Source organism: Rhizopus delemar, genomic scaffold (genome assembly GCF_000149305.1).
Source record: "Rhizopus delemar RA 99-880 supercont3.12 genomic scaffold, whole genome shotgun sequence".
Classification (NCBI taxonomy): Eukaryota; Fungi; Mucoromycota; class Mucoromycetes; order Mucorales; family Rhizopodaceae; genus Rhizopus; species Rhizopus delemar.
The window spans coordinates 1,572,926-1,599,485 of record NW_027137838.1 but is presented as its reverse complement, the minus strand read 5'-3'; the positions used below and the strand labels follow the sequence as shown (position 1 = coordinate 1,599,485).

Below are 26,560 nucleotides of genomic sequence, written 5' to 3'. Positions count from 1 at the left end.
ACGAACGATAACAAAGATATCTATGAGGTACAAGCTATCATTAATCATAGAGAGATAGCACCAAGCAAATTTGAATACTTGACAACTTGGGTTGGATATCCAGGTGAACAAACTTGGCAAAAACAGTCTACCTTCCAAGGTACTGATGCTATTAAAAAATATTGGGAACGAAGAAAAGCGGATGGAAAACATGCTATTAAAACAGCAAATTCTAGTAGAAAAAGAAAGCCATTATTTGGCAATGAACAATCTACTAAAGGTAGAAAAAGAACAAGAGCTTCTAAAAAGTAAAAATTGCTCTTTAAGATTTTAAATGGTGCATATACTATCAAGAGTTGGAGATCTTTTCCCTTCAATTATCATTTTTATCCTTAGAAACAAAGGTTTTTGAGATAATAAGGTTTTAACGATGCCAACGATAGTTTAACTAGAAACACATTATATATTACATTGGATACAAATTTATATTAATAATTTGTATGCTATTTTTTTTTTCTTTTTTACGGTTTATCATGTTATTTTATTGTATTTCAACAATCATCTAGTGTATCTTGTGGAATTACATCTTCGCATTAAATTTAATGCTGGCCAGGGATGGTGATCAATCCATTGATCAATTACACTGAAACTTGACTTAGAATAATTCATGCTAATAATCGAAACCCTCGTTTAACAAGATACAATATATATATATAACTGCTGATTGCATACAATAAAAGAATAACTTTTTATCTCGTTTAATTTTGGAATAATCTGATAAATCAACCAGCAAATGGTTGATGTCACATACATGAAAATGCTAGGGTACTACGGTTTTGACAAGTCTCAATTTTACCTTCAGTTAGCTAAGAACCCTAACCAGAAGTTGAAATTGACAATCAAATACTTGGCTGTGACCAACATCTAATGTATTAACTATTAGCCAGTGCAAAGTTTATACTTGTATCCAATACAGCGTGTTTAGCACCAGCATAAACTTCAAATCAGAACTTATGACACACATGCATGTGACGTTGATTATCTATGGGAAAACGTTGATATGGAATGGAACAAGTTTATTATCTATCTTCGCAAACAATCTGTAGATACCATGCAACTAAGAACTGAAGCTGTTATTAAGGCAAAAGAAGAGCACACAGCTTCTTAATAAAAATGTCGTTTTTTTGCAAAAATCAGAATATGGAATTTCTTACATATCGCAAGTCATTTCTCCTCAACTAGTATCACGTAAGTCATTTTAATAGCATTAATATACAGTGGGTGGACTAATTGTCCCAGTGTTTCAACTTTTTTTACTTTCGACTCCATAGCTCAACCAATTCTTAGGGTATGCAGCTAGTTCTATGCTCATTAGAAAGGACTCAGTCCGTGCTACATTATATTAAGCACTCAGTGTTCGGAGGTTACACAGTCTGAGTTTATCAGCAATAGAAAAAAACCACCGCACTGGGACAATTTTTCCGTTTGAACATAAATTTTATTTAATAGCGGGTATGTCCCCCTTTAGCTTTAATAACTGCTTTGCAACGGTCAGGTATGCTATCTATATATCGTCTACACTCGTCCACTGCAAAAGTATTCCATTCTTTTTCAATTCTTTCCCATAACTCATGTACACCTTTAGCCTTAGTGTCATATACACTCAGCTTGAGTTTAAGGTGATGCCATACGTGTTCAATAGGGTTTAAATCGGGAAATTGGGCTGGTCAGCTATAGATATGATCACTGTTGAAGTTATTATCCACAAACCATTGCTTAGCAAGCTTTGAAGTGTGCTTAGGATCCTTATCTTGTTAAAAATAGATATCCTCAGGATTGTATCCATAGTACTTTAAGCTGTCCATAAGGGTAGTTTCTAAGATATTTACATAATCTACAGCTTTCATAGTCCCATCATGTATCCAACAAGCATACCCAAATCCATCGTAAGTGATACAACCCCGTACCATGACACTTCCTTGGCCACCTTTTACTGTAAGGTCTAAGTGATAAGGCTGCAATGCATAGTCTGGTCGACTCCAGTAATATTTGCAACCGTCTGACCCGAAAACATTGCCTTCGTCTCATCACTAAGCACCATACGCCTCCAATCATCGGTTGTCCAGGCTTTGTGAGCCATTGCTCATGCTAAACGTCGTTCCTTGTGCTGCTTACTAAGCAAAGGCTTCTTGGCTTTAATTTTAGCTCTGAAGTTCATACTTTTAAGAAGCTTCAAGGCTGCAGAATAACCAATAGTATACCCCAAACCATTCAGATATTGATGTACTGCTTTGGCTGTCTTGAATTCACTCTTTATTACTTGTCTACGGATGTATGACTTGGTAGTTTCACCAATAGTTGCTCTTCGACCAGGGGCTGCCTTCATTCTGTTTGAAAAGAACTAGTTGATATACCTATCTAAAGTGGATTTTCTCAATCCGGGAATGCGTTCCATAACTTGTTCATATGTCATGTTACTAGCCAAGAGCAATTGGATTTGATTTTGAGCAGATTTGCTGATAGTACGAGTCATTTGAGGCAAGATAAAGTTGAGAAAGTACAGTATAGAAAGAGACAAAAAATATTGTAAAAAAAAACTGACAACGTACGGCTATTTATACTTTACATTAAAGGTATGAGTCATAGATTGTCATAAATAAGGTTGATATGCAAATTCCGGTGATTTATGATTGATAAGAAAGCGATGTTTGGAATGGATTGCAAAATAAGCGGGTAGCGGAAAAATTGTCCCAGTGCGGTGGTTTTTTTCTATTGCTGATAAACTCAGACTGTGTAACCTCCGAACACTGAGTGCTTAATATAATGTAGCACGGACTGAGTCCTTTCTAATGAGCATAGAACTAGCTGCATACCCTAAGAATTGGTTGAGCTATGGAGTCGAAAGTAAAAAAAGTTGAAACACTGGGACAATTAGTCCACCCACTGTAAGTACAACAGAAGGTACTTTTATGCTTTAACAGGAAAGAAGCTTCTGTGCATTAGTTTGCCTGGAACATGGAATTAAGCGAGAATTGAACTAAGGTTGCAACACTTTTTTCACCTACTGTATATGATTGACTGTGATTTACAGTAGGTCACAAAACTGCTGCAAGGAATTGCAAAATTCAGGTTTTACAGCTGGTTGTCCATGGGTACTGCACCAAACTATCTCAAACCTTGACTGTTTGTACCTCAATAGAAAGTGCATTTATTCGTCGATTATCGGATATGGGCAATGGTTATTGGTGGAATTTGAGATCGCTAAAGGTAGTATTATGAACATCCGACATTTTTTACTTGTTCACATATGTTTTAAATGACGAATTTTAATACGACCCAACCGGTTGCTATCATAATTTTTCACATTATTGACATGATTAGAATGATGCCAGTATATAAAAGCGCTTACAATTCCTTTATTTTAAATTTTATATTCCCTTATTTAAATTATTTCTCGTTTTTACCCTATCGTCAATCGCATGCCTAAACGGCTGTCAGAGGAGAAAATAAACGATTACAAACAGGCATTAACCGCATCCACATCAATGTATGATCTTTCCAAGGAGCCTGGATTACATTAATCAACTGTTAGTAGATACTCTAGACGGCTGTTTTCAAGTAGGACAGTAAACACAGGTGGTAGACCTACAGTAGTCTCCAAAGTGACGAAGCGGTTAATCAAAAGAAAAGTCATGGAATGGGGTTCTAAAGGCTTCTAAAGAGGTGTACCAGGAGCTGGTTGGATTTGGCTATGATATCTCATACCAGTCAGAAATTAACGTACTGAAATCAATGGAGTTCCATTTTCTGATAGAAAAAAAGAAGCCATTTCAGACAAAAACGCATACGTAGCATCAGTTAGAACGGGTCAAGGAGCATCAGGATTAGGCAATGAGTGACTGACAGTAAACAGTGTACTTTAATGAGACCAAGCTCAGCGTATAGGGCTTTGATGATGCTGATCACTATTGGAAACGGCTAAGTGACCTTCTTCAACATCATGACCTGGATTTTGAAATCAATCACGGAGCTAGCAAAATGATGCCCTGGGGTTGTATAATCTCTGAAGGACCAGGATATGCTTGCTACATTTGCGATGGAAAGTTGTACTCGGGTGTTTACCAGCATATTTTGAACACTACGTTTCGTGATACTATGAAGTACTACAATTTCGACTGGTCCAACATTTACTTTTAGCATGATAATAACACAAAGCACAAGGCATAATCTACAATAGCCTAGTTATGTAGTCACCAAGAGAGCTATGTTAACTATTGGCCAGCTTAGATCCCCGACTTAAATTCAATCGAGCACGTAGGACATCAATTGAAGATGAAATTCAACTATTACAAATATAGAGCAAAGAACATGGATGTGTTTTGGGAACGAGTTGATGAAATATGAAATGACTTCCATAAAGATCTTTGCCAAGGACATGTAGATAACATTCCGGAAAGAACTCAAGAGATTATTAATAGAAAAGTAGGACCAACTAAATATTAATAAATAAGTTCATTCCGTTCAAATTTTCATTTTTTCAAATTTTCAAATTGCGCGCCTCATACTTCCTTCAATACTTATCCAATAGGGCATAAACTCTTTCGGATTTTTCAAGACATGTAGAAGATTTACTATGTGGGAACAGAGGCAGTTTGTGCCATTGTAACAGGATGTGCGCTACAAAAACCAAGAAAAATGGATTCCTCGCAGCAGTTTTGTGACCTATGTCGTATCCCAACATACTTTAAACATGATTCATATTCAATTTATAAGAAATCAGAGTAGTGAATGCTTTACAAAGATTTATTACAGTCTTTTCTCTATTATTCGGTCATAACTAATTCCACTCCTTTAACTCAATGCAAGTTTTTAATATAACTCCGGATGCAATGCGACATAAATGAAAAACAAATCTACTTAAGAAATAATTATAAAACAGCCCACTTGCATAACCTGGAACAGATCTTTACATTAAAGTTTATTCACGATAGATCTGCAGTTATAATTAATTAAGCCTCCATGAAAAGAATATAAATACCAGATATTACAATATTAAATAAAAATAGAATTTTTTCAGTCTCGTTGAATTTTAAAGTCTTTTTATTCTTACGAGTTAACACATTTTTTTCAACGAATTCTAAATTTTATTGCTCTATTACTTTTCTAAAATGGCCGCTCAAAATAACTTACCTATGGAAATCAACACCATCAACAACGCTCAAGATGTTAGCCCTTTGGTTCCTGCTGATATCCGCTCTACATCTAGTCAAGAAGCAACTGAACCGGTTTTACCTTACCAAAACGATGCTGACATGATGGAGACAGCTGATGACATTCCCCTGGTCACTGGTAACACTGACGCATTGTCTATACTTCGCCAGCAACTCCAAGAAGTATCCCAAAGGTTTGCCAGAGGTGTATCCAATCACTTACCTATGGATCAGTTGGAAAGCCTTCGCAATGAAGCATCACACATTGCAAGTTGCATCAAGTATCTTTTGGAAGTCCAAACGTACTGTGAGCCACCCAAGGTTGAAACAACTCAACAGTCCGTTAACCAGTCGTCAAACCGCTTTGATCATTTTATTCCAAATGATCTTCCTACATGGCAATGGGTTGGTAATGTGTGGAGAATGGATGTTGAAGTCCATGATTCTGTAGAAGACCTTCTGGACACATTCGCACTAATTGTAAGTTCCAACGGACTTGCAATCGATCAACATTGGATGCGCTTGGTTCCCATCAAAATGAATAGAGACCAAAGATCTTGGTTTAATGAAGTACTAAAAGGTCGAAGCTTGAACTGGGACGAGGCTAGGTCGATCATCGTCAATACGTACGCCACCCAAGATGTTGCTCAGACGTTGAACAATATTGATCAACTACTGACAATCAAAATGCAGCAAAACGAGTCGATCGAGGCTTTTACTGACCGATTCCAAAGAATCAGACGTGCAGCAAAATGGCAAGATGATATTAGAACTGCTGCTTTGTTCAAACGTGCTTTACCTGTCGCCTTGTATAAGGAAGTGTCCCGCTCCTTGCTGAACTTACCTTTGAATCAGCAAGACTCTGTGTGCAAGGTGTCTGCCAAGGCTCGTACTGTGATCTCTTCGAATATTTGCAATGATGAAGCCATGGCTGCTGGTGTTACCAAGCGTAACATCACAACTCAATCGTCGTCAAACCCGATTTCGTTTGTGAGTGGTGCTGAAAAGTCGATGCACAATCCAAAGAATGCTAGTGGTCCAAGCAAGCAAGGCCAACCTCAATTCAAGCCGAAGTCAAGATGTCTTGTTCATGGTAATGGTAATCATACCACTGAACAATGTAAAGTCCTCAAAAGGATTGCCACTGCTGATACCGCCACTACTGCCACCGTCACCACCAAGGTCACTCCAACAACAACAGTTACAAAGAAAAACTGTTACAAATGTTCTGCCAATGTACCATGGAGTCCTGACCATGCAGCTACATGCAGCAGAGATAAAGTCAAGAGGTTCAATGGACCAACTAAAGCTTTCCGTTCTGCTCGTTTCTCTGGTCCCCACAATCGAAGTAAACAATCACCTGCCGCTGTCAACTTGAATGATCAAGAGCACAGCCACGGCAGTATGGACATAGATCTTAGTAGCTTGCCTACAAACTATGACTGTAAGAAAAAAACTAGCAAACAGAATGAAGTGAAAACTAACCATTCTTTGTATGTACCTATCACTATAGAAAACATCGACACCTTTGCCCTTGTGGACTCTGGTGCTTCTTTTAGCTCGATAGATATTGCATTTGCTAATAAAAATAACATTAATATAAATAATAACGTTTCTGGTTCTATTGTTTTTGCTACAAACGATAATAAGAGTAAACGTTTCGGTACAACTTCTAAAGCTTTAAGCTTAATTTATGGTGATAACGATGATACTCTCATTCACACATCGCATATTTTCGAAGTTCTTCCGCTTTCCTTTGATACGGATGCTGTCATTGGTTTAGATTTGATGCCTAAATTAAATATTTTGATAACAAATTTAGCTGTAAAGCATCCAAACAAAAAACCTGCTGCAAAAGAAGAAATCGATGATACTCCTGAACCAAACAATTCCCCTTATGGTACCACTGATCAACAAATAAATTTTATGGCGGCAGTTAAATCCGATCTCGATCAAAATGCACAGATACCAAAGAATAGTTTTTGCACAGTACCTGAATCAATTATTCATCTTGATACAGAAAAGAACAAAACAGCCTATCGATCACCTTACCGTATTCCACTCAAACTGATGCCAGTAATGCGAGAATGTGTTGATACATGGTTAAAAGATGAAGTAATTGAATATGCTCCACCAAGTTCAGAATGGAATTCTCCTCTCACTTTGGCACCCAAAAAGGATTTACAAGGGAATCTCACAGGTTATAGACCATGCCTAGATCCTCGTCTGCTGAATTCTATTTTGATATCTAATGATAAACAACCTATACCCAAAATTGATGAAATTTTTGATCAACTTCAAGGTTCAACTATTTTCACTACTTTAGACTTACGACAAGCTTTTCATCGCTTCCAAATATACAAACCTGATCGTGTCAAAACAACCTTCACATTTCAAGGTCAACAATACATGTTCAAAGGTTGCCCATTTGGTCTCAAGCATATTGCTTCACGTTATCAAAGAGTTATCAATTCTATCCTAGCTGATGTTCCTCATGCTCTTGCATTTGTGGATGATATTATCATTTTTTCTAAATCTTATGAAGAACATATTACTCATGTACAAAATGTCATCAAGAAGCTCACCAATGTTAACTTAATCCTGAATGTTGACAAATGTCACTTTGCTCAAACATCGGTTTACCTACTTGGTTTTTGTGTTGATGCCAAAGGATCTCGACTCGATCCACGCAAGGTTACAAACGCACTTTCTTGGGAAAAGCCATCCACAGGGAAAGATATTCAACGCTTCTTAGGGTTGGTAAACTACTTTAGGAAATACTTGCCCAATCTATCCGAAGTTACAGCTCCATTGGATAAATTGCGTTTTGAAGGCAAACTCACCAGCAAAGTTTGGGGTCAAGAACAAGACGATGCATTCACAAAAATTAAACAGCTACTTGCTTCTGCTCCAGTCTTATATCATCCTGATCTCAGTGAACCATTCTATGTTGCAACAGATGCCAGCAATTATTCCATTGGTGCTGTTCTCTACCAGATCATTGATAAGCAAATCCGTCATCTTGGTTTCATGGCCCGTGCTTTGTCTACATCTGAAAAAAATTACTCAACTACTAAACGAGAACTACTTGCTATTGTTTTCGCTCTCAAGAAGTTTCATCCATTTTTATGGGGTAATCCGTTCACTCTTTATACGGATCACAAGGCCCTTACTTACATTCACACTCAACCTGTCGCCAATTCTATGATGATACAATGGTTAGACACAATATTGGATTATGACTTCAAAATCATACACAGACCTGGTATTCAAAATGTACTACCAGATATGTTATCGCGTCTTTTCGAATCCGAAAGAACGCTGGTGGGGGATAAAAACCAACATAAAACCTGGATCACACCTCAAGTAGCTAATTCCAAAAACACAAATATGACTACTCGCATGATGATGCCTGATGATCTTGTAACCCCAGCACCAGAAGAACGGCAAGAATTATTACTCAAAACCCATCTTGAAGGACACAGAGGCTCACAAGCAATGGTTACCACTCTACACAGTGAAGGAATCCATTGGACAAACTTAAAGCAAGATGCATTAGATTGTATCAACAGCTGCCCTGATTGTCAAAAGTTTAATGTTGCCAAACATGGATATCATCCATTATCGTCAATCTATGCTGATGCACCCTGGGATCATATCTGTATCGATACTGCCGGACCTATGACTACATCAATTCAAGGAAACAATTACATTCTAGTTGTAGTAGACGTATTCACAAGATTTTGCGTACTCAAAGCAATGCCTGATAAATCTTCACATACCATCGCACTCGCATTAAGAAGCATATTATCACTTTTCGGTCGTCCAAAAATTATCCAAAGCGACAATGGAACTGAATATGTCAATGATATCATCCGCAAATACACTGAAGTTTCTGGTATCGATCATCGTCTTATAACAGCATATCACCCTCGAAGCAATGGTATTGCAGAACGTTGGGTTGGAAAGACAAAGAATATAATATATAAAAGACTTCAAGGCAAGAATGATGACTGGGACTTATACCTTGATAGTACCCAAGAAGCTCTAAATAACACGCCAACTGCCTTACACGACACAAGACCATTTTCACTGATGTTTGCTAGACGTCCAAATCAATTCAAGGACTATAGTGACGTGTCAATTCCTACAAACTATAATGAAACAAGAAAACAGTTTAATGGACACATTACGAAATTTAATAACACTGTTTTACCAGCTATTCGCGAGAAAATCAAAACTTCTCAAACTGCTGCCGAAAACAAGTTTAACAAATCTCATCGAATTATCAAGGAAATACCATCTGGTAGTCAAGTCATGATCAAGAATATAAACCGAACTGCAAAAACAGATCCACTCTACATTGGAAATTATACAATTGTCAGAAAGAACCAAGGAGGAAGCTATATCCTAGTTGATGGTACTGGCGCACTTTTACCTCGAAATATTCCATCTTCGCATATCAAAGTAATATCAGAAGAACAATCTGAGGTATATGATGTCGAAGCCGTAATTGACCACAAAGGCACTCCTGGTAACTGGTTATACTTGGTACGTTGGAAAGGCTATGATGCGAAAGATGATACTTGGGAACCTGAAAAACACTTTCACGACAACAGACCGATACTAAAATACTGGAATCGTCGAAATGGACAACATAATGTTGAACCTAATTCAAGTGAAAAAAGACCAAGAAAAACTCATGACAATTCAAGCCGTAAAAGAGCAAGAAATTAACCGTGACTGCAATTCATCTTATTACGTATTATCTCAACGCCTTACGCTACCTTTCAATAATTCAAAAACTTCCAATAATCCAATCTACAATGTCAATTCACATTCTATCCACAGTTCATTCATAAGTAGAATCGTCAACATAAAAAACCTTTCACATGTTGCTACCTACACATTCTTATAACATGCACTTACGAATTACATTATTGCCATAACATATTGCTTGGCTCAATATTACGCAACAGAGAACTTCACTTACACTCGTCTTTACAATTGAACACTCATGAATCTAAATCCAGAAGTAGTTATGACCTGGAAGGGGACAATGTCGTATCCCAACATACTTTAAACATGATTCATATTCAATTTATAAGAAATCAGAGTAGTGAATGCTTTACAAAGATTTATTACAGTCTTTTCTCTATTATTCGGTCATAACTAATTCCACTCCTTTAACTCAATGCAAGTTTTTAATATAACTCCGGATGCAATGCGACATAAATGAAAAACAAATCTACTTAAGAAATAATTATAAAACAGCCCACTTGCATAACCTGGAACAGATCTTTACATTAAAGTTTATTCACGATAGATCTGCAGTTATAATTAATTAAGCCTCCATGAAAAGAATATAAATACCAGATATTACAATATTAAATAAAAATAGAATTTTTTCAGTCTCGTTGAATTTTAAAGTCTTTTTATTCTTACGAGTTAACACAACCTACTTGAGATATTTGCAGATAAAAATTTGAGAATTAAAAGGAGATAGTACTTCAAAACTAGTGAATGAGTCTCTATGTAACCTCTTTATTAGATTTCAAGACGAGAGAGAGAACCCATTTAATCAAACTACGCCTTTATATAGGAAATAAAATTATTCAGGGACCGAAGTGAGTTCAAGGTCAATTTTAGTATTGAACTTGAATAATATAAATATTGTATATGGTTAATATTGTAAATGAGTCTTAGAGAATATGTAATATATAATATTATGTATTCAGTACTTGTTATTTTTTATATAAGATTTGAGTAATCTCATACGAATAATAAGTATTTAATGGGGTAAATACGACACTACTGTAGTTCCTGGATTTAATATAATTTAACCGTGCAATTACGCAGCATCTTATCCTTAATGAAGATTATCCGAATTAAACTGTAGCCTGTCTATTGGATATACTTTACATGTAGCTTATTAATATTGCTTTCATATCGAGTTATGAATGATGGATACATCAGCCTGAACAGGTTCAACTGGTTTAATAAGTGACGAGTCCGGAAACAAGCTTGTTGATTACCTAGGTGAGTTGCTAGCGCCGTACCAATGAATTGAGCCAGTTTCGTTCATGGAATGGTCATCTGTTTCAGTAATTGGAACGCCATACTCCGGATGTTGCGGATTTTTTTCCAGGGTAACGAGATCTTCATTTGGGCTGAGTCGATGATTAATCCGAGGTGATTTATCTGTTGAGATGGTGTTAGTAATGCTTTCTTGTGATTTATCAGCCAACCCAAGTCGGTTAATTTTTGGCATACCGTCATGGTCTGTTGGTGGCTTTCTTGATATGATTTCCCTAGGATGAGAATATCGTCCAAATAAGCAGTCATGCGGATTCCTTGACGTCGAGCCCATTTCAGAACAGGTTTTAGGACTGAAGTGTTTTAAGTATTAAAAATAAGAAAAAGAAGAATTAACGAGACCGAACAATAGTTCTAAAGTCGAATGCTTTTATTAAAGAAAGATTCCAAGGCTATTTATATTAGTTGAGCAAGACCTGAGATTAAATGACAAGAGATAGTTACGACCAATATGATTTGACATGTATAAGAAAAATTTTATAAACTGATGTAAATAATCAACTGTTGAGATGAAAGTGAAACTTGGCTGTTCAGGGCAATTGGTGATTATCAGGATCTATTCTTATTCAAACTCATTTGTAAAGATTTACAGTGGCCAGCAAAACCGTTCGCACAAAACGTATTTTTTTCTTTCTGCACCATTTGTGGCTTATTGTGCATACTGGGCACTATACTTAGTGCATATTATCTAAAAGTAGAAGCTCTTGGCTTCCTGATGACGTATAATATGCCACCCTAAGCGCACCCTAAATCATAGTACGGACAATCAAAAATCAAAGGTACATTCGAACGGTTTTGCGGCCATATATTTTGAAAGCAAAATGCGTTAAAATTAGTTTATTTAATAACCAATGTAAAAGCCATCAGCCTCAATAACTGCACGGCATCGATCCGGCATACTTTTAATAAACTTTTGGCATTCTTCAGCCGTGATTTGGTACCAAGTGTGACCTATGCGGTCCCATAGCTCATGTATACCACATGGAGGGCAGTCATAGTTTCTAAACAGCCGACGTTTAAGCAATTGCCACATGTTTTCAATTGGGTTCAAGTCTGGTGATTGTGGTGGCCATTTCATAACATGAAAGTCTTGCTCATTTAGCCATTTTGACACGACTTTAGCTGTATGTTTGGGATCGTTGTCCTGCATAAAGATAAATTTACTCGTAGATTTTCCACTTTCTTCCATATACCAGGCCAAAGACTTCATCAAGTCATCTTGTAAAACCTCCAAATAAACGTCCTTTGTCATGTTCTTGCCCACATCCACAATATAGCATGGATTATACCAGCTAATACAGCTCCATACCATTATAGAGCCTCCTCCATGCTTCACTGTCTCACAAACATGGTGCTTTTTAAGCGGTTGGCCTGGCACTTTCCATGCATAAGACTTTCCGTCGGACCCAAAACGGTTGATTTTGGTTTCGTCAGACCATATGACATTCATCCAATCGTTTACTGTCCAGTCAATATGCTGACGAGCCCATTGGAGCCTCCTCTTTCTATTTCTTTCATTAATTAAAGGTTTCTTTGGCCTGACAAATGAGACCAAACCAGCATCCCTTAACGCCCTACGTACAGTATTTACAGAAACTGACTTGCCCAAGTTCTGCTCCAACGACTGCTGTGCTTGTACAGCATTTTCGAGCCCATCTACTGTTACAGCACGAACGAGATGTTGCTGTTCCCGCTTAGTCAGCGCCTTTGGCCTGCCACCTTTGTCAATTCGAGCAGGCAAACCTAACTCCAAACGAATTTTATGAACAGTGGAGGATGATACTTTGACTAACTTTGCAATTTTATGATAAGAAAAGCCTTGACGAAAGTAAAACTCGATAGTGTTCTTGCGATCTTCTGTTAATGGTTGCATGTTGAGTAATTACTTGGTAAATGTCGAGATGTCGAAATGGGAATGTGCGAATGACAAAGGAAAAAAAGAAAAAAATAGTGTGCAGTGGTGAATTAGTAAGCAGCGAAAGTTCTAGAAGAATCTCAGGGTGTAGTGACTGCGTTTACCGCAATCGAGGAATTTCTCAAGCGAGGCCGCAAAACCGTTCGAATGTACCTTTGATTTTTGATTGTCCGTACTATGATTTAGGGTGCGCTTAGGGTGGCATATTATACGTCATCAGGAAGCCAAGAGCTTCTACTTTTAGATAATATGCACTAAGTATAGTGCCCAGTATGCACAATAAGCCACAAATGGTGCAGAAAGAAAAAAATACGTTTTGTGCGAACGGTTTTGCTGGCCACTGTAGCTTAGAATGATAAGACTGTTATCTTATTGACATGTCAAAACATGACAAGGACCTTGGTGAATATCAAAGGCGACAGGCTGAGCCCGAAAGGTAAAACTCGGTATTGATATAGACGTCGACACCATTGAAAGCGTAGAAGGTGCCGGGAGGTTGGATGAATTGTTACATGGTGGAAGGCATCTTTTAAATCGATGTATGTCAAAAAGTCGCCGGGTTGTAGCAGATGTGTGATGGTTTTCATTGTTTCCATCTTGAAGTGTTGTGTTGTCAGATGCTGATTCAGTGGCTTCAGGTTGAGTACCGGGCGCAGACCCCCATCTTTCTTCGGAATGATGAAAAGATTGGATCGGAAACCTAGCTTGGAGCCCTGAACCGGCTCTATGGCGTGTTTTTGTAAGGGCGTTTCTACTTCTTGTCCGATAACTTGCTATGTTGAAGTTGAAAACACCCGGGGGTTGTGGAAAGGGTGTTGGTGAGGTAATACTAGCGGAGGTTTTGACAATAGCGGAATGAGGTATCCCTGTTGAAGAATACTGTGAATCCATGGATGAAGTTGAAATCCCAAAGATGAGGACCAGGTGGAAGAGAAAAAGGAGAGACGGCCACCCACTATTGTTATGTTCTGGTAAAGGTAATAACAAAGATAAACCAAAAGAATACTTTTTGAGACTGAACTTTATTTAAGACAATCTTAATTGTTAAAAAGAAATCATTACAAAGTCTACTATTTATATTCTTCTATCAGTTGGCGGGTAAATGAGTAGTTATGAGCGTAAATCCAATAATTGACATGTTTGATTGAAGAATGATCACTGAATCGATTATGAAAATTTTTAATTCGTTGTTTTATAGATCTTATTGTTCTTTAACTGATCTGGGAGAATTGTCCCGTCTTCATTGAGAGGAAAGATATATTTATATGAAATGCCTCCAGTCAGATCAAAGTTGACTAGCTGCCTGATCCATTATTATTCATTTACAGAAATGATGTATAGTAAAGATCATGACTTATTTAGTGTTCATGTTTATTTTATAGAATGAATCTAATAGTGATAGCTTTATATAAAAAGAAGAAGGATATATTTTATTTAATAAAGATTTAAATTATTATCTTTTATCAATTTTAATATACGTCTTTTAGTTGTGATTATTCAATGTCCGTTATGATCAGACTCTGTTCTACAACAACTATCTCTAATTGGTTTTCTTTGTTGCGTAACGCTGCTGAAAACCCTTTGAGGAAGTCTGAGTAACATTGCTATTGTCCGCCTGTGATGATGAACCGTTAGTAGAGGGTAAAGAAGTAGAGTGAGCATCGCCAGACGCAGGACGTTTAGGACGGGGCTTATTGTTGCGTTTTTTGTTCGACGTAGGTTGAGTGACTTGTTGGACAGTACGTTGAAGTTTGACGTGATCAACCATAGCTGTAGGATCCAAAAGTAAATTCTCATCGGATTCCAGAGGTGCTTCCACACGACCAGGAATGCCTCGATACACATTCTGTGAGCGAAGAGTAGTGATATGCGAACCCAAATCAGACAAGAGTTTATGAATCGCTGTGACAATATCGTGAGTTTGCCTGTGTAAAGTGATGGGGTCCCACTTGTTTTGTAGCAATTGGTAGGTATACCAATCCAAAGGACGGGTATACCGGAAAGTCGATATTAGATGTGCGACAATTGACTGTCCACGAGTTTTGCCTAGTGAGAGAGTTGCACGTTATTGAGTTTTGGAGGATCATACTCTCGCAATACATTCCTTGGGCACTCAAAGATGTATCGTCTCCGTTGGGACTCGTCCATAGGTCAGCGGAAGAAATCCTCGGTGATGTATGGATGTTGTTCGAGCATAGTGTCCGAAGGGGCGAAATCTGCCCCCGGAGCCCGATAAACAACATTAGGATCGCCATTAAAAAGAGGACTATCCGAAAGTCGAGTTTCCAAATGCTCGATGCGCTGGAGAAGTTCTGATGCTCAAGCCGGTGGTGATGTCGAATCGATATGTTCATTGGTATTCATGTAAGCTACGACGGTGTAGGCCAAGTGCGTAGTAACAAAGACGAATGTGTAATAAACGAAGATAAAAAGAAATAAAAAAGCACTAAAACGATAATTACTTTGAGATACTTTTTATTCTTGATTATATCCAAGTTAAAAGTTTTTCTTTTTTCAATCAGGATTTAGGTGGGATATTTATATTCTTTTGAATGATAATTCATGGGGACGATTGAGTTAAATCAATTGGTTCTTTCTTGATATTGTCGTGTTTGGTTATTAATGATGTCTTTATTCATTATTTTATTATTGATCTCAGTCCAGCCTACGTCAGACTATACAATTAATAGTCAGACGATATAATCCAGGGTTCATTCTAAATTATTAGTTCCTCTCCTTTTTCTTACTTAATAAATAGTAGTTGTTAGCTATTGACTTCCTACTGTTTTCATATTATAAGTACCAAATATCTCAGATGTTTCATTCTGGATTGGGGCATTGTCATCATATCTTGTTCCATGGAATCTTATCTTGTATAATTATATTATAAATCGTTGTTCTAAGCTACTAGTGTTGCATTTATAAATAGTCATCCATGGAATCGTTGTTTAAGACGGCACTTGTATTTTGTTCCTGAATGGTTATTGGGTTTGAGTAAACTCGGTTACTAAACAAGTACAGAAAGACTGAAACCTAATAATGGAGACAACAGGAGCTATTAAGGCACCAATCAGATTATCGATAGAATTATTTCTCAATCATTCCTTTAGATCAATAAAGTTACCATGCAAGAAAAACAATATTCTATTCTGACATACATAGTCTCAATGCAACTTAATACATTGGATCATAAAAGAGATTATGCAAAGACTCATTACTATAACAAGTTGGTATTATATATGCAAGACATTCATTACTCTTTATGATATAATTCATCGTCAGATCTTTATGATTCAACTATGCTAGTGTTGGAGATGTTTGGTTTATAGCATAATTTATTATTTTATTATGTCTACCTATAACAGAATGAAAAGAAGATGAAGTACAAGAATCAAAAAATGTTATTCTATTATTATTTAAATTATAATATTTAAAATCCTAATTTGATAATCGGGAATTAAATCGATATATGCTGCTCAAAAAGGGGTTTGTAAAGTTTAATACAGTTGACAGACAAAGCTTCAAGAGCTCTGTGAAGACAACTTCAAGATTCTCTTGTGGAATGATCGAATGAGCTTTTTGCGGAGAATCTGGCTAATGCCATCGTTTTGTTCTGTAGGAATATTAATGGCGCCTACAACAAGTTTTGGGTTGAGCAATTTTGGGACCGTCATATTCCTGGTCTTGGCCGCATGATTGCCATCGTCTATGCTAGTTATTGGAAAAGATTCATTTTCCACAGCTCGCTTCTCTATTTCGCCGATTCCATCATCCTGGACACTTACTGGAACATCCCTCCTCAAAAGCAAAGATGCACTTTGTGCCTGATTCTCACTTGCTGCAATGAATGCGGCTGAAATTTGCGCCCTTGAGTTTTTCTAAACATAATGAAGCTGATTAAAAGTTATTTATAACAAAGTTTTTTTTTTTTACCATCGCATTCGCTTCAATGTAAATCCTTTTGAAAACAGCTGACGTCTTTTCCCCTCTATTTTTAATCGATGATTAGTTTTGGAAGGTACAATACAGCAATCAAAAATAATAAATACCTTGATTCAGTAGGAGACCTGGGTTTTTCAGCAGTGACAACAGTGTTGTAGCAACTAATCCATTTAATCTGCAACTGCAGGTTGCTTTCGAAAGGTATATTTGACGACTTTTAGTGATTTCAGCTTCCAATTCAGATGCACATCTGCTAAATGTTGGATGGGTAACTTTTTGCAAATACTTTTTATTGGTAAAATCGTATAGAGAATTGTTATTTTTTGTTTGTCATTTTTATTTGAGGAAAAAGAAAGGTACCGTGTTTGTTCCTTTTTTTTATGGAGATTTATTGAAGTGACGACATAATCGAGTTTATAATTGTTTTTGGTTTTCAAATTTTTTAGAGTATATGCAATATTTTGAAATGTGAATGGGTAAGAAAAGCTGTTATTAGTATTCTAGACTAATTCAATGCGAAAAGGCGTAAGGCACAGTTAATATAACCTTGAAGAAGGAGGTCTTCTCGACAAGACTGGCGGATGAGCTTGCGAGGACTTTGAATGACAACAAATAAAACAAAAGATTGATTGTTGAAAATCAACTGCCAGTTTGCACGCCATATAGCCAGTAATGTATATCCAACCACGCGATAGCTGAGGATACAGACAGAGGATAGTAGATAGGTGGAGGAAATCCTGGATGGAAAAGAGCTTTATGTAGTTGGTTTGTCGTCAGGGGCAAAAGACGAAAATACTCATCCCAAACATTTGTCCAGACGAGCCATTTTTGTGGACAGCCATAGAGAAAACACTTCAAAATATCCGAGCAAACAGCACAAACAGAACATGTATCAAAGTAAGATGGTATCAATCGATTCAACAGGGAGCAATGAGGGGTCTTGCGGTGTAAAAAATGGTACTAAACATGACGACAAGTATAAGCAGCAGGATGACCCCAGAAGAGATGTGTAATTTGATAAACTCAAACCCTGGAGACAGAGGCGGCGGAACTGCTTTGACGGCATAGGGCTCGAAGAGGTGCAAGTTAATAAACCCAGAGCCGAGATAAAAGGAGTGGCATCAATACCATGAGTGAGGTTCGGTTTGAAGGGATTAGGACCCAAATGGGCATCACATGCTGGAATAAATGGACAAACAAGAAAGGAAGAGAGCAAAATTGAACTATGTCACACCACCCAGAGAAACTGACGGGCGAGATAGGGATGCACCTGGAGTTCGGACTTTACGCGGGCACAAAGACGATTGATAGTAGGGTCAACAAGGTAGACAACGGATAGACACAACTGAGATAGTGAGTGTCTCAGCGGTGGAATTGGAGGAGCACGTAATAACCCAGATATTGATTATTGAAGGCAGGTATTTGCGTTCGCTATGACTGAATGGAAATCATGAGGTAGTCGATCAATAGCTTGGAAGAATAGATGAAAGAGACAGCTTGACGAGCGCACATAGGATGGGAGTAGACCATGAACGACAAAGGAAAGTCGATAGTCATTCAAGGGCCAAGTAAACACAGCCAACTGTGAATGATGAAGTAGGTAGTCATCTAGTCGAGGCAAGGTTATAAAATTACAAATCATCGGCAAAATCCAAAATGTTGCAGGGGGACCTATAGGGATACCGCTCAAGAGTGGAATGAGCCATCGTAGTTGGAGAGCGTTTTGTTGAATGCCAGGATCAAGTACACCAAAGCCATCTGAAGATCGAGATAAACACATTGTAGAAAGGCTGATCTTAGGAAACATACAGCAAGTTAAAAAGGAAGATGTTATCTCTTGAAGTTTGCTGATAAAACTAGATGGGACGCATGTAAGGCCGAGAACGTGCTAAATCTTCGATAAGACTAAGGTATTCAAAACTGTGACTTATCCACGTACCGAGAGTGATCTCTGTGAATATAACTGACAAGCTGTTTTGATTTGACCAAGTAATTGAGAGAGTTATTCATCACGTTATGCATTGGAATTACACAAAGGATAGCCGAGATACATGACTGGTAAATTAGACGAGCAATCATGACAATGCGTAATACGATGAGCGGTTAAGGAAGATTGCCAAGTAGCCAAAGTAAATATAGGTACACCAGATAATGAGACGGCCAAGGTTTTATGAAAGTTGATCTAAACATTTGAAGCGCGAGAATATACCTCAAAATGGAAATATAGCGTGTTCAGGTCGTGTGGGTCATGAAGCAAGCAAACCACATCATCCGCATATACCAGTAATTTAATCGACTAAAAATTGAGATCCAAAGGATGAGATAACGAGGGATTTGGCAAGACAAAACCACAAAAAGCAGGGTCATGAATAATTCGCTGGAGCAGCAATTCGAAAGCAAGATCAAAAAGCACAGATGATATGGGATCGCCCTGCCGCAAGCCACGTAGTTTAGGAGCGGATGATGACAAGAAACCGTTCGCATTCAGACGTAGTTGCGTACCAAAGAACAAATTTGAGAAACTGTGTACCACTACAGGAGGAAAACCAAAACACAGGACTTTTTGCAAATACTCGGGATGAGCCCTATCGTAGGCTTTTTCCTGATTAAGCATGAGACCACTGGCCTGAGAGTGAGCGTTTCGAGCATGATTCATGGCTAGTTTCATTGTTGGCGATAAAACGCCCTCGAACAAATCCGGTTTGGAATGGTGTGATCAACGACTTTGCTAGATGAATCATGCGAGTATGAAAACCCGAGTAAACATGTTGGCATCGGTGTTGAAAAGAGATGTTAGTCACCAATTCTTCAAATCAGACAAACCGCCTTTCTTGGGAGCAGAAATACATACGTTACTTGCAGCAAAAGAAATGAACATTTCTTTAAATCTATTGACATGGCAGAAATAATGTTTGAACTCATTTTCTTTTTCTGGAGATGTACTACAAATTGTTATGTTCACTTCTAAAGAACTTTTTTTCTAAGGAGAAAAGATTCGGATTTTATTAAGTAACCTATAAGATGACATGTGGTATGCTTTGTGGATTTTCTAACATTTTGATTTTTTTTTAAATCACTGGTTGCATGAACACGAGAAGAACTACAGACATCGTTTGACGGCGGGCTTTGAGATGCGAAATACGAAAGTTATAGGCACACAAATGCCAGAGGAGATATACCATTTGAGATATGTGATTCTTGAAGAGAGGTCAGAAAAAGTTGTTTAGCCGAGTGAGTAATGAGATCCGTAATGAAACGATGCCTGTCAAAAATAGACGACCTGTGATAGCGCCAAATGACGAACAAAGTGTTGTCTACGGAAACCAAACTGTCATGAACAGCGGTAAAGCGACAGAGAAGAAACTCCAGGAGAAGGAGTGCACGGAGTAGTGAACAGGTTGAGAATGGCTGTTCAAACTGAGTGTTCCAAAGAGAGGACCAGAAATGATGCTTTCAATGCTGAAATGATGAGTACAAAAAAAAAAAAAAAAAAAAAAAGCTGAGCATCTTGTAAGTTACACGGTGGAAGAGTTTCTATATACTTGCATATGGCTTTTTCACTTTAATTGAAGGTCAATGCAATCAAAAAAAGTTTTTTTTTTTTTTTTCAGTAAGAATTATTCTGTTCATTATGTTCTAGTAGATGATGAGTCTTTTAAATGAAAGCGAGTATGTATTATTTACTTGGTATTTAATAATATAATAACTCTTGTGCTTGATTAATTAGTTGTTGAATTAATCTTATTAATAGCATTAATCTATTATCATCACCATCTTTCTTGTTTTGTTAAAGTATTTAAGAAAACAAAAATACATGTATTCATTACTTCAATTGGACTATATAAATAACATATAAATAATAAATTTATAGAAATAATTTTCCCTACTTTGGAATAGTCATTTATTGATTATTTAATATCAAATCAAATAAACATTACGGAAATTTTTAAAAAAGCCGTAGTCCATAGTATTAAACAGTTATTTTATTTATTTATATTTTACAAGACCGCAGTGGGCGCATGATGTATATAGGCATCGTTTCGCTCGGACCAAATCAAAAGGATGGATAAAGGGTGAAAGGAGATGAAGAGAGTAAGAAGGGAAGAAAGGTGGATGAATACTGATTAGGATTTTGAGATAACCAATCTAAGGATCTTTGTTCTAGTTGTGGAGATTGTGGTAGTAGTTCATCATCATGAGAAAGGGCACTCAAACCCATTCAGAATGTGGCATATAGTAGGCCACCGAACAAACAAAGAAGAGGTATTTTGAAAGGAGCATGGTTTTGCATTCAACTAGTTTGTCAAAGAGACAACAATAAGGTAATAAAGATTTAACCTTATGAACAAAATAAAAAAAAAAAAATTGGTTACTCAAAATTGAACATTCGCTTTTTTTTTATCGGTTTGGTTTACTATTAAATCTAACAGTTCTATAGGTAAGCAAAATAAAAGTAAAGTGCCAAAGTACTGTAAAAATTGTATGTGTATGCTTATTTCAGAAAGCTAAAAGATCAGACAGGTCATTACAACAGTTTATAAGGATGATTTTACAATAGTAATTTGTATATAGTTGAAATTCCAAAAGAAACTTCTATAAGATAACTACGACAGTCTGATAGTTTTTACAAAAGTTCATTGATGAATAATAAGTAGCTGATGGAGTGTAATTATGTTAATTACTTATATGACGATTATGTAACTATATGAATTATTATCATTTGAAATAAATGTAATGTAAACCCAGTATCAAGAAGAAGAGATTGGAATATGAAGGATGTATATGAAATACTATGCTGAGTAGTTGATCCAATGTGTAGATTTATTTAAAATACGATTAACAATGGAATTTTTACATTTTCTCATTACTCATGCTATTAATACTAAATCAATGCCATAACTTTATATAGGTATATTCATTTTCTTTTGTATTGTTTTAAGCCTACAGTGTGTTATTTTAATTTAGTAAAGATGAATGCATTAGACAAATCGTGATATACATATTAAAAAAAGCAGATATTGGAGCCTTTTTATAACATTATCACTTATTTTTGATGTTGCTGTTGATAAATTGTCGCTCGCAAAGATCAATCATACCATGAACTGTACAATGATGAAATATATCTACTATATTTTTTAATTCAACTCCTTCTTTTAACGGCATTCATAACTATGTTCAGTGCATCCCACTACTTTACATCTTTATCCTTGACTATGATGTCACATGTTTTTATCTTTTAAGTTAAAAATGCTTATGGTCCAATATTAATAGAGGATAAATGAGAGATTGTTGTTGAGCATGTACTGAAAATATTTATTGTGTCCATTTCGATAATAGGCTCTTGTTTCATAGTATGACCATTTGCATCCTTTAGACTGCTACACGATATCGAAGGATAAACGGGTAATCTTTCTTTGTTTGTTTCCGCATGAGTATTGATACTAGTATAGCGACTATATGATTTACAAGGGACGATAACAATTATTTCTTTAATATGTACAATTGCTCCTGCAAAGAGTTTTGATATGGACCAAACGCGTCTAACATGTTTGGATATGCTGATAACCGCACTATTATTTTCAGAAAAAGTGAACGACAAGTCATTTTAATGTCTTTTTATTCAGTTGACAATCTTAATTGAGAGAATCGAAATGAATAAACATAAACCTGAACAATGTCGAACTTTCAGAGTCTAAAAGCTAAAAATTAAATGTTTTTAATAAACTATACTTTTAGATGCATGATTACCATTGTTCCTTTTTGTATATGGTTAGCTCAATTGGTTGAAATCCTAGAATTTATGCCGCACAAACCCCTTATTTTTGTGCTTTCAGGGTCATCTGTGGCAAGTCTGTGATCATTTTAAAAATTAAAGTTAGTTCCTGAATGAACCATTTTCTTTTTCAGAACATGGCTTACATCACTCACGCTTGTTTTATTTGACTCAAATTTTATTCTCGTAGCATATTTTGTATTTCTCCCCGCTGATTATTACTAATAGCTTTGTCTATATTTTTATAGATGTTCATTATTGCTGCATAAGTACACTTAAGTATTCTTAGAAGATGTCCATTAACACGTTTGCACCATTCAACGATCACATATTTAATAATAAACAAATCCTTCCCAAAAAAAAAAAAAAAAAAAAAAAAAAAAAAAAAAAAAAAAAAAAAGGCAATTTTGACCTGCATTGTAACTGTGATATGTGCCTTTGTTCCTTTTAGGTTATTCTTACCAGCGGGAATATCATAGAATACCTCAATTTCAGCTTAAATGTTGAAATCCTCATCCTTCTAATGACTGTTTTCAACTTTATGAGGTTGTTCTTTTTTTATTCATTTACAAAGCCTGAAGGTTCTTTTTTTTTTTTTTTTTTTTTTTTTTTTTTTTTTTTGGGAAAACACTTCAACAATGTTCTGTCAATATCCACGGCGATAGTGTCATATTTACACTTCAATCCTATGAATGTAAGCGTGACTTATTGTTGTTTTCGTTTCAAAAACTAGTTTAAAATGATCAAAATCAACATGAACTTCTTCCCAAAAGTGCCAGTCATATCATTCCAAAATTCACTTTATGGTTTTTGCTGAAAATTTAGTAAACGTAAACTAGCAAGTCTGATCGACGGGCATACTACTCTAGACTGTCTTGGTCCTCTACTACGCTTTCAAGTACAGACCTTCACAGCATGTCTTAACGCCGATTTTTTTTTTTTGTTCCAAAGTTTCTCGTTATAGAAATTGTACTTTCTTAACTAACCAATAAAAATTTCCTTTTTTAAGAAGTTTCCAAATTCTTATTTTATTAAAAAAAGATTCCCTGTCCTTCATCTTGAACATCCTACCTATTCACAAACAACAATCCTTTCAAAATGCCTCTTCTTTGTTTGTTCGGTGGCCTACTATATGCCATATTCTGAATGGGTTTGAGTGCCCTTTCTCATGATGATGAACTACTACCACAATCTCCACAACTAGAACAAAGATCCTTAGATTGGTTATCTCAAAATCCTAATCAGTATTCATCCACCTTTCTTCCCTTCTTACTCTCTTCATCTCCTTTCACCCTTTATCCATCCTTTTGATTTGGTCCGAGCGAAACGATGCCTATATACATCATGCGCCCACTGCGGTCTTGTAAAATATAAATAAATAAAATAATTGTTTAATCGTACCAAAAGAACAGTAGAACAACACAGTATTTTATGCAAAAAATGTTTTTTTTTTCTCCTTTTTTTTTTTTTTTTCTTTTTTTTTCTTCTTCTTTCGTTTCTTCTCTTCTTGCTCTTTTTTTAATAATAATGGATATTTATGATACGACAGAGACAAATCATAGTTTAATAGATGAAGAAGGATTTCATAATTGTGAACAAGCTGTTAATAGTAAATGATTATATTTTTCTAACACAAAGCGACTAATAAAAGGTAGAAATTGTTCATGATTTATATTCATTTGACGATACAAGGAGAAAGAGCATTATAGACCATTATTATTTACCCAATGCAATATTCGTATCTCCCATATTAAAAACATCAGGAATACACAATATTAAGCAGTACATACATATGTTGTTATATAATGTTATGCAGAACACTAACATACAAAAAAGCATATTTTTAGTTTGGAAGACATTAAACAAGATGCCACCTACAATTAATAACATATGCTTTAATGGAAAAACATGTGTCGTATTCTTGGAGCAAACATTATGTCCAAGAGCATTTCCTTGTGTAAAAATATTATTACCAGTAACAGTCATACTTGAATTTAGAGAAACAGACAAAGACAGTGGATTATTAAAAATAGAAGCACATGAAGAACACTGGACTGTGGAAGGTATTATGAATTCAATACCTATTTTATCATTTTGGTATGATCGTGTGGTAAGAACGATGGTTGGTAAACTATTGACTGCTACGGGTGAAGCTGTTTATACTGCAACCGAAACAGCAAGTTTATTAATACAAAGGAGCAAAGAGATTGAAGAAGCAAGAAGAAGACTGGAATTAGAACGAAAGAATCGAGAACAGCTGATGTTGAGCTTAAATGAATACACTTCCTCTGCTACTTGTTATAATAAATAATAGTATCTTGGCCTAAAAATCAAATACAAAAACCATAAAGAATAGAACTACAAAGTCAGCAAAAGCTCTGCTTTTTATGTTATATAGTCCGCCAGACTCAGGTCTGACCTATGCTATTTTTTGCTGTAATTAAAGTTTGGTATTTTTGAGTCTTTCGTAGAAAAGCTAAGAAATATCTTCAAAAGTACATTATTTTACCCTATTAAACTCAAAATTTTGAATATTGTATTTATATAGTAAAAATTTTCCTATAAAGTTCTATTCAGGCCATTTCCTGATTGGCACAAAACCGGATAAAGATGACCCAGGATTGTTTTAAATAACGAAAAAATTGACGAAAAGGACATGTAAAAAAGCATGGAAATCAAGTTTCAACATGCTATAACTTCTATATCAAAGCCAAATGTTTTAACAACACTCATTATGATATTGAAAGTGTTCAGAGAATGGTAGAAACAAGTGCTGATATGCATCACAGCCTAAAGCATGGTTCACCACCCTGTGAACACAATCAAGGTTTGTTCTGCTAAACAAGAAGAACGAAAAGTAAGTATCAATCAGCGCTTATGTAAAAGATAAAGTAAAGGCTAATGGTTTAAGTATTATGAAGCTTAGTCTATTTTAATTGTAGGTCTGGTGTGAAGAGCAAGATTTCGAGGACGAGTACGCTATATTTAATAAAAAGCTTAGCTTCTTTTTAATGAAGTACGTATCTACGAGAAGTAGCAAGCTTTGTAGAAACGACAGTGATATACCTATCGTCTTGAGTAGAAAATCTCCGTTGGTTATCTCTGACATGTGCAACACACAAAAAGCGCTTGGGTGGAACACCAATGGTGTAGCAAGGGACCCTTTGGTCAGGGGTTTCCTGGAAATACTTGAAAAAGAAAAAGTTAAACACAAAAGAATAAACCATGAAGCCGAGGCAAAATCACGCTAGTTTGCATGAGTGCTGATTATTTTTTGGATATCCTGAAACCACATTGCCAGCTTTTTTTTGTTACTGTCTGCTTTTTTTTTTGCTGTCTTAATGCGTGACTTAAATTACGTTGATTCCACTTCATTTCTTTTGATCTGACTTGGGTGATTAAAGTGTATTGAGGAGAACGCGCTCTCGTAGAAGTTTTTTTTTTACACGTAAATTTTATGTTTGATCGTATTCGATTTCAGCCAATTAAATTCATCACATTAATCCTCCATTTTCCTTCAAAGGGGATAAAATCCATTTCACACCTTCTTTTTTTGTTCTTTTTCATAAACAAATGGAAGAATTTGATACGAAAACCAATACTAGATTGAATATACCCGACTTTATTCATAAACTATACTTGTAA

The 26,560-nt window shown here is 36.1% G+C and overlaps 7 protein-coding genes across 7 annotated transcripts; 4 read left to right on the top strand and 3 right to left on the bottom strand.

Moving 5' to 3' along the window:
* Nucleotides 1–2,122: 2,122 nt before the first annotated feature.
* On the bottom strand, nucleotides 2,123–2,365 carry RO3G_13851 (transposase; the record flags this gene model as incomplete). The annotated part of the gene is made up of 1 exon (XM_067668435.1): nucleotides 2,123–2,365. The coding sequence occupies one exon, from the start codon at nucleotides 2,363–2,365 to the stop codon at nucleotides 2,123–2,125; it is 243 nt and encodes an 80-aa protein (XP_067524536.1).
* Nucleotides 2,366–4,017: 1,652 nt separating this feature from the next.
* On the top strand, nucleotides 4,018–4,176 carry RO3G_13850 (uncharacterized protein; the record flags this gene model as incomplete). Its single annotated transcript, XM_067668434.1, has 1 exon — nucleotides 4,018–4,176. The coding sequence occupies one exon, from the start codon at nucleotides 4,018–4,020 to the stop codon at nucleotides 4,174–4,176; it is 159 nt and encodes a 52-aa protein (XP_067524535.1).
* Nucleotides 4,177–5,147: 971 nt separating this feature from the next.
* On the top strand, nucleotides 5,148–9,926 carry RO3G_13849 (uncharacterized protein; the record flags this gene model as incomplete). The annotated part of the gene is made up of 1 exon (XM_067668433.1): nucleotides 5,148–9,926. One exon carries the CDS (start codon nucleotides 5,148–5,150, stop codon nucleotides 9,924–9,926), a length of 4,779 nt encoding a protein of 1,592 aa, XP_067524534.1.
* A 2,200-nt stretch (nucleotides 9,927–12,126) lies between these two features.
* RO3G_13848 (uncharacterized protein) lies at nucleotides 12,127–13,158 on the bottom strand (the record flags this gene model as incomplete). The annotated part of the gene is made up of 1 exon (XM_067668432.1): nucleotides 12,127–13,158. The coding sequence occupies one exon, from the start codon at nucleotides 13,156–13,158 to the stop codon at nucleotides 12,127–12,129; it is 1,032 nt and encodes a 343-aa protein (XP_067524533.1).
* A 1,582-nt stretch (nucleotides 13,159–14,740) lies between these two features.
* On the bottom strand, nucleotides 14,741–14,968 carry RO3G_13847 (uncharacterized protein; the record flags this gene model as incomplete). The annotated part of the gene is made up of 1 exon (XM_067668431.1): nucleotides 14,741–14,968. The coding sequence occupies one exon, from the start codon at nucleotides 14,966–14,968 to the stop codon at nucleotides 14,741–14,743; it is 228 nt and encodes a 75-aa protein (XP_067524532.1).
* A 9,814-nt stretch (nucleotides 14,969–24,782) lies between these two features.
* Nucleotides 24,783–25,226, top strand: RO3G_13846 (uncharacterized protein; the record flags this gene model as incomplete). The annotated part of the gene is made up of 1 exon (XM_067668430.1): nucleotides 24,783–25,226. One exon carries the CDS (start codon nucleotides 24,783–24,785, stop codon nucleotides 25,224–25,226), a length of 444 nt encoding a protein of 147 aa, XP_067524531.1.
* A 486-nt stretch (nucleotides 25,227–25,712) lies between these two features.
* RO3G_13845 (uncharacterized protein) lies at nucleotides 25,713–25,993 on the top strand (the record flags this gene model as incomplete). Its single annotated transcript, XM_067668429.1, has 3 exons — nucleotides 25,713–25,772; nucleotides 25,858–25,889; nucleotides 25,933–25,993. 3 exons carry the CDS (start codon nucleotides 25,713–25,715, stop codon nucleotides 25,991–25,993), a joined length of 153 nt encoding a protein of 50 aa, XP_067524530.1.
* Between the last annotated feature and the right edge of the window lie 567 nt (nucleotides 25,994–26,560).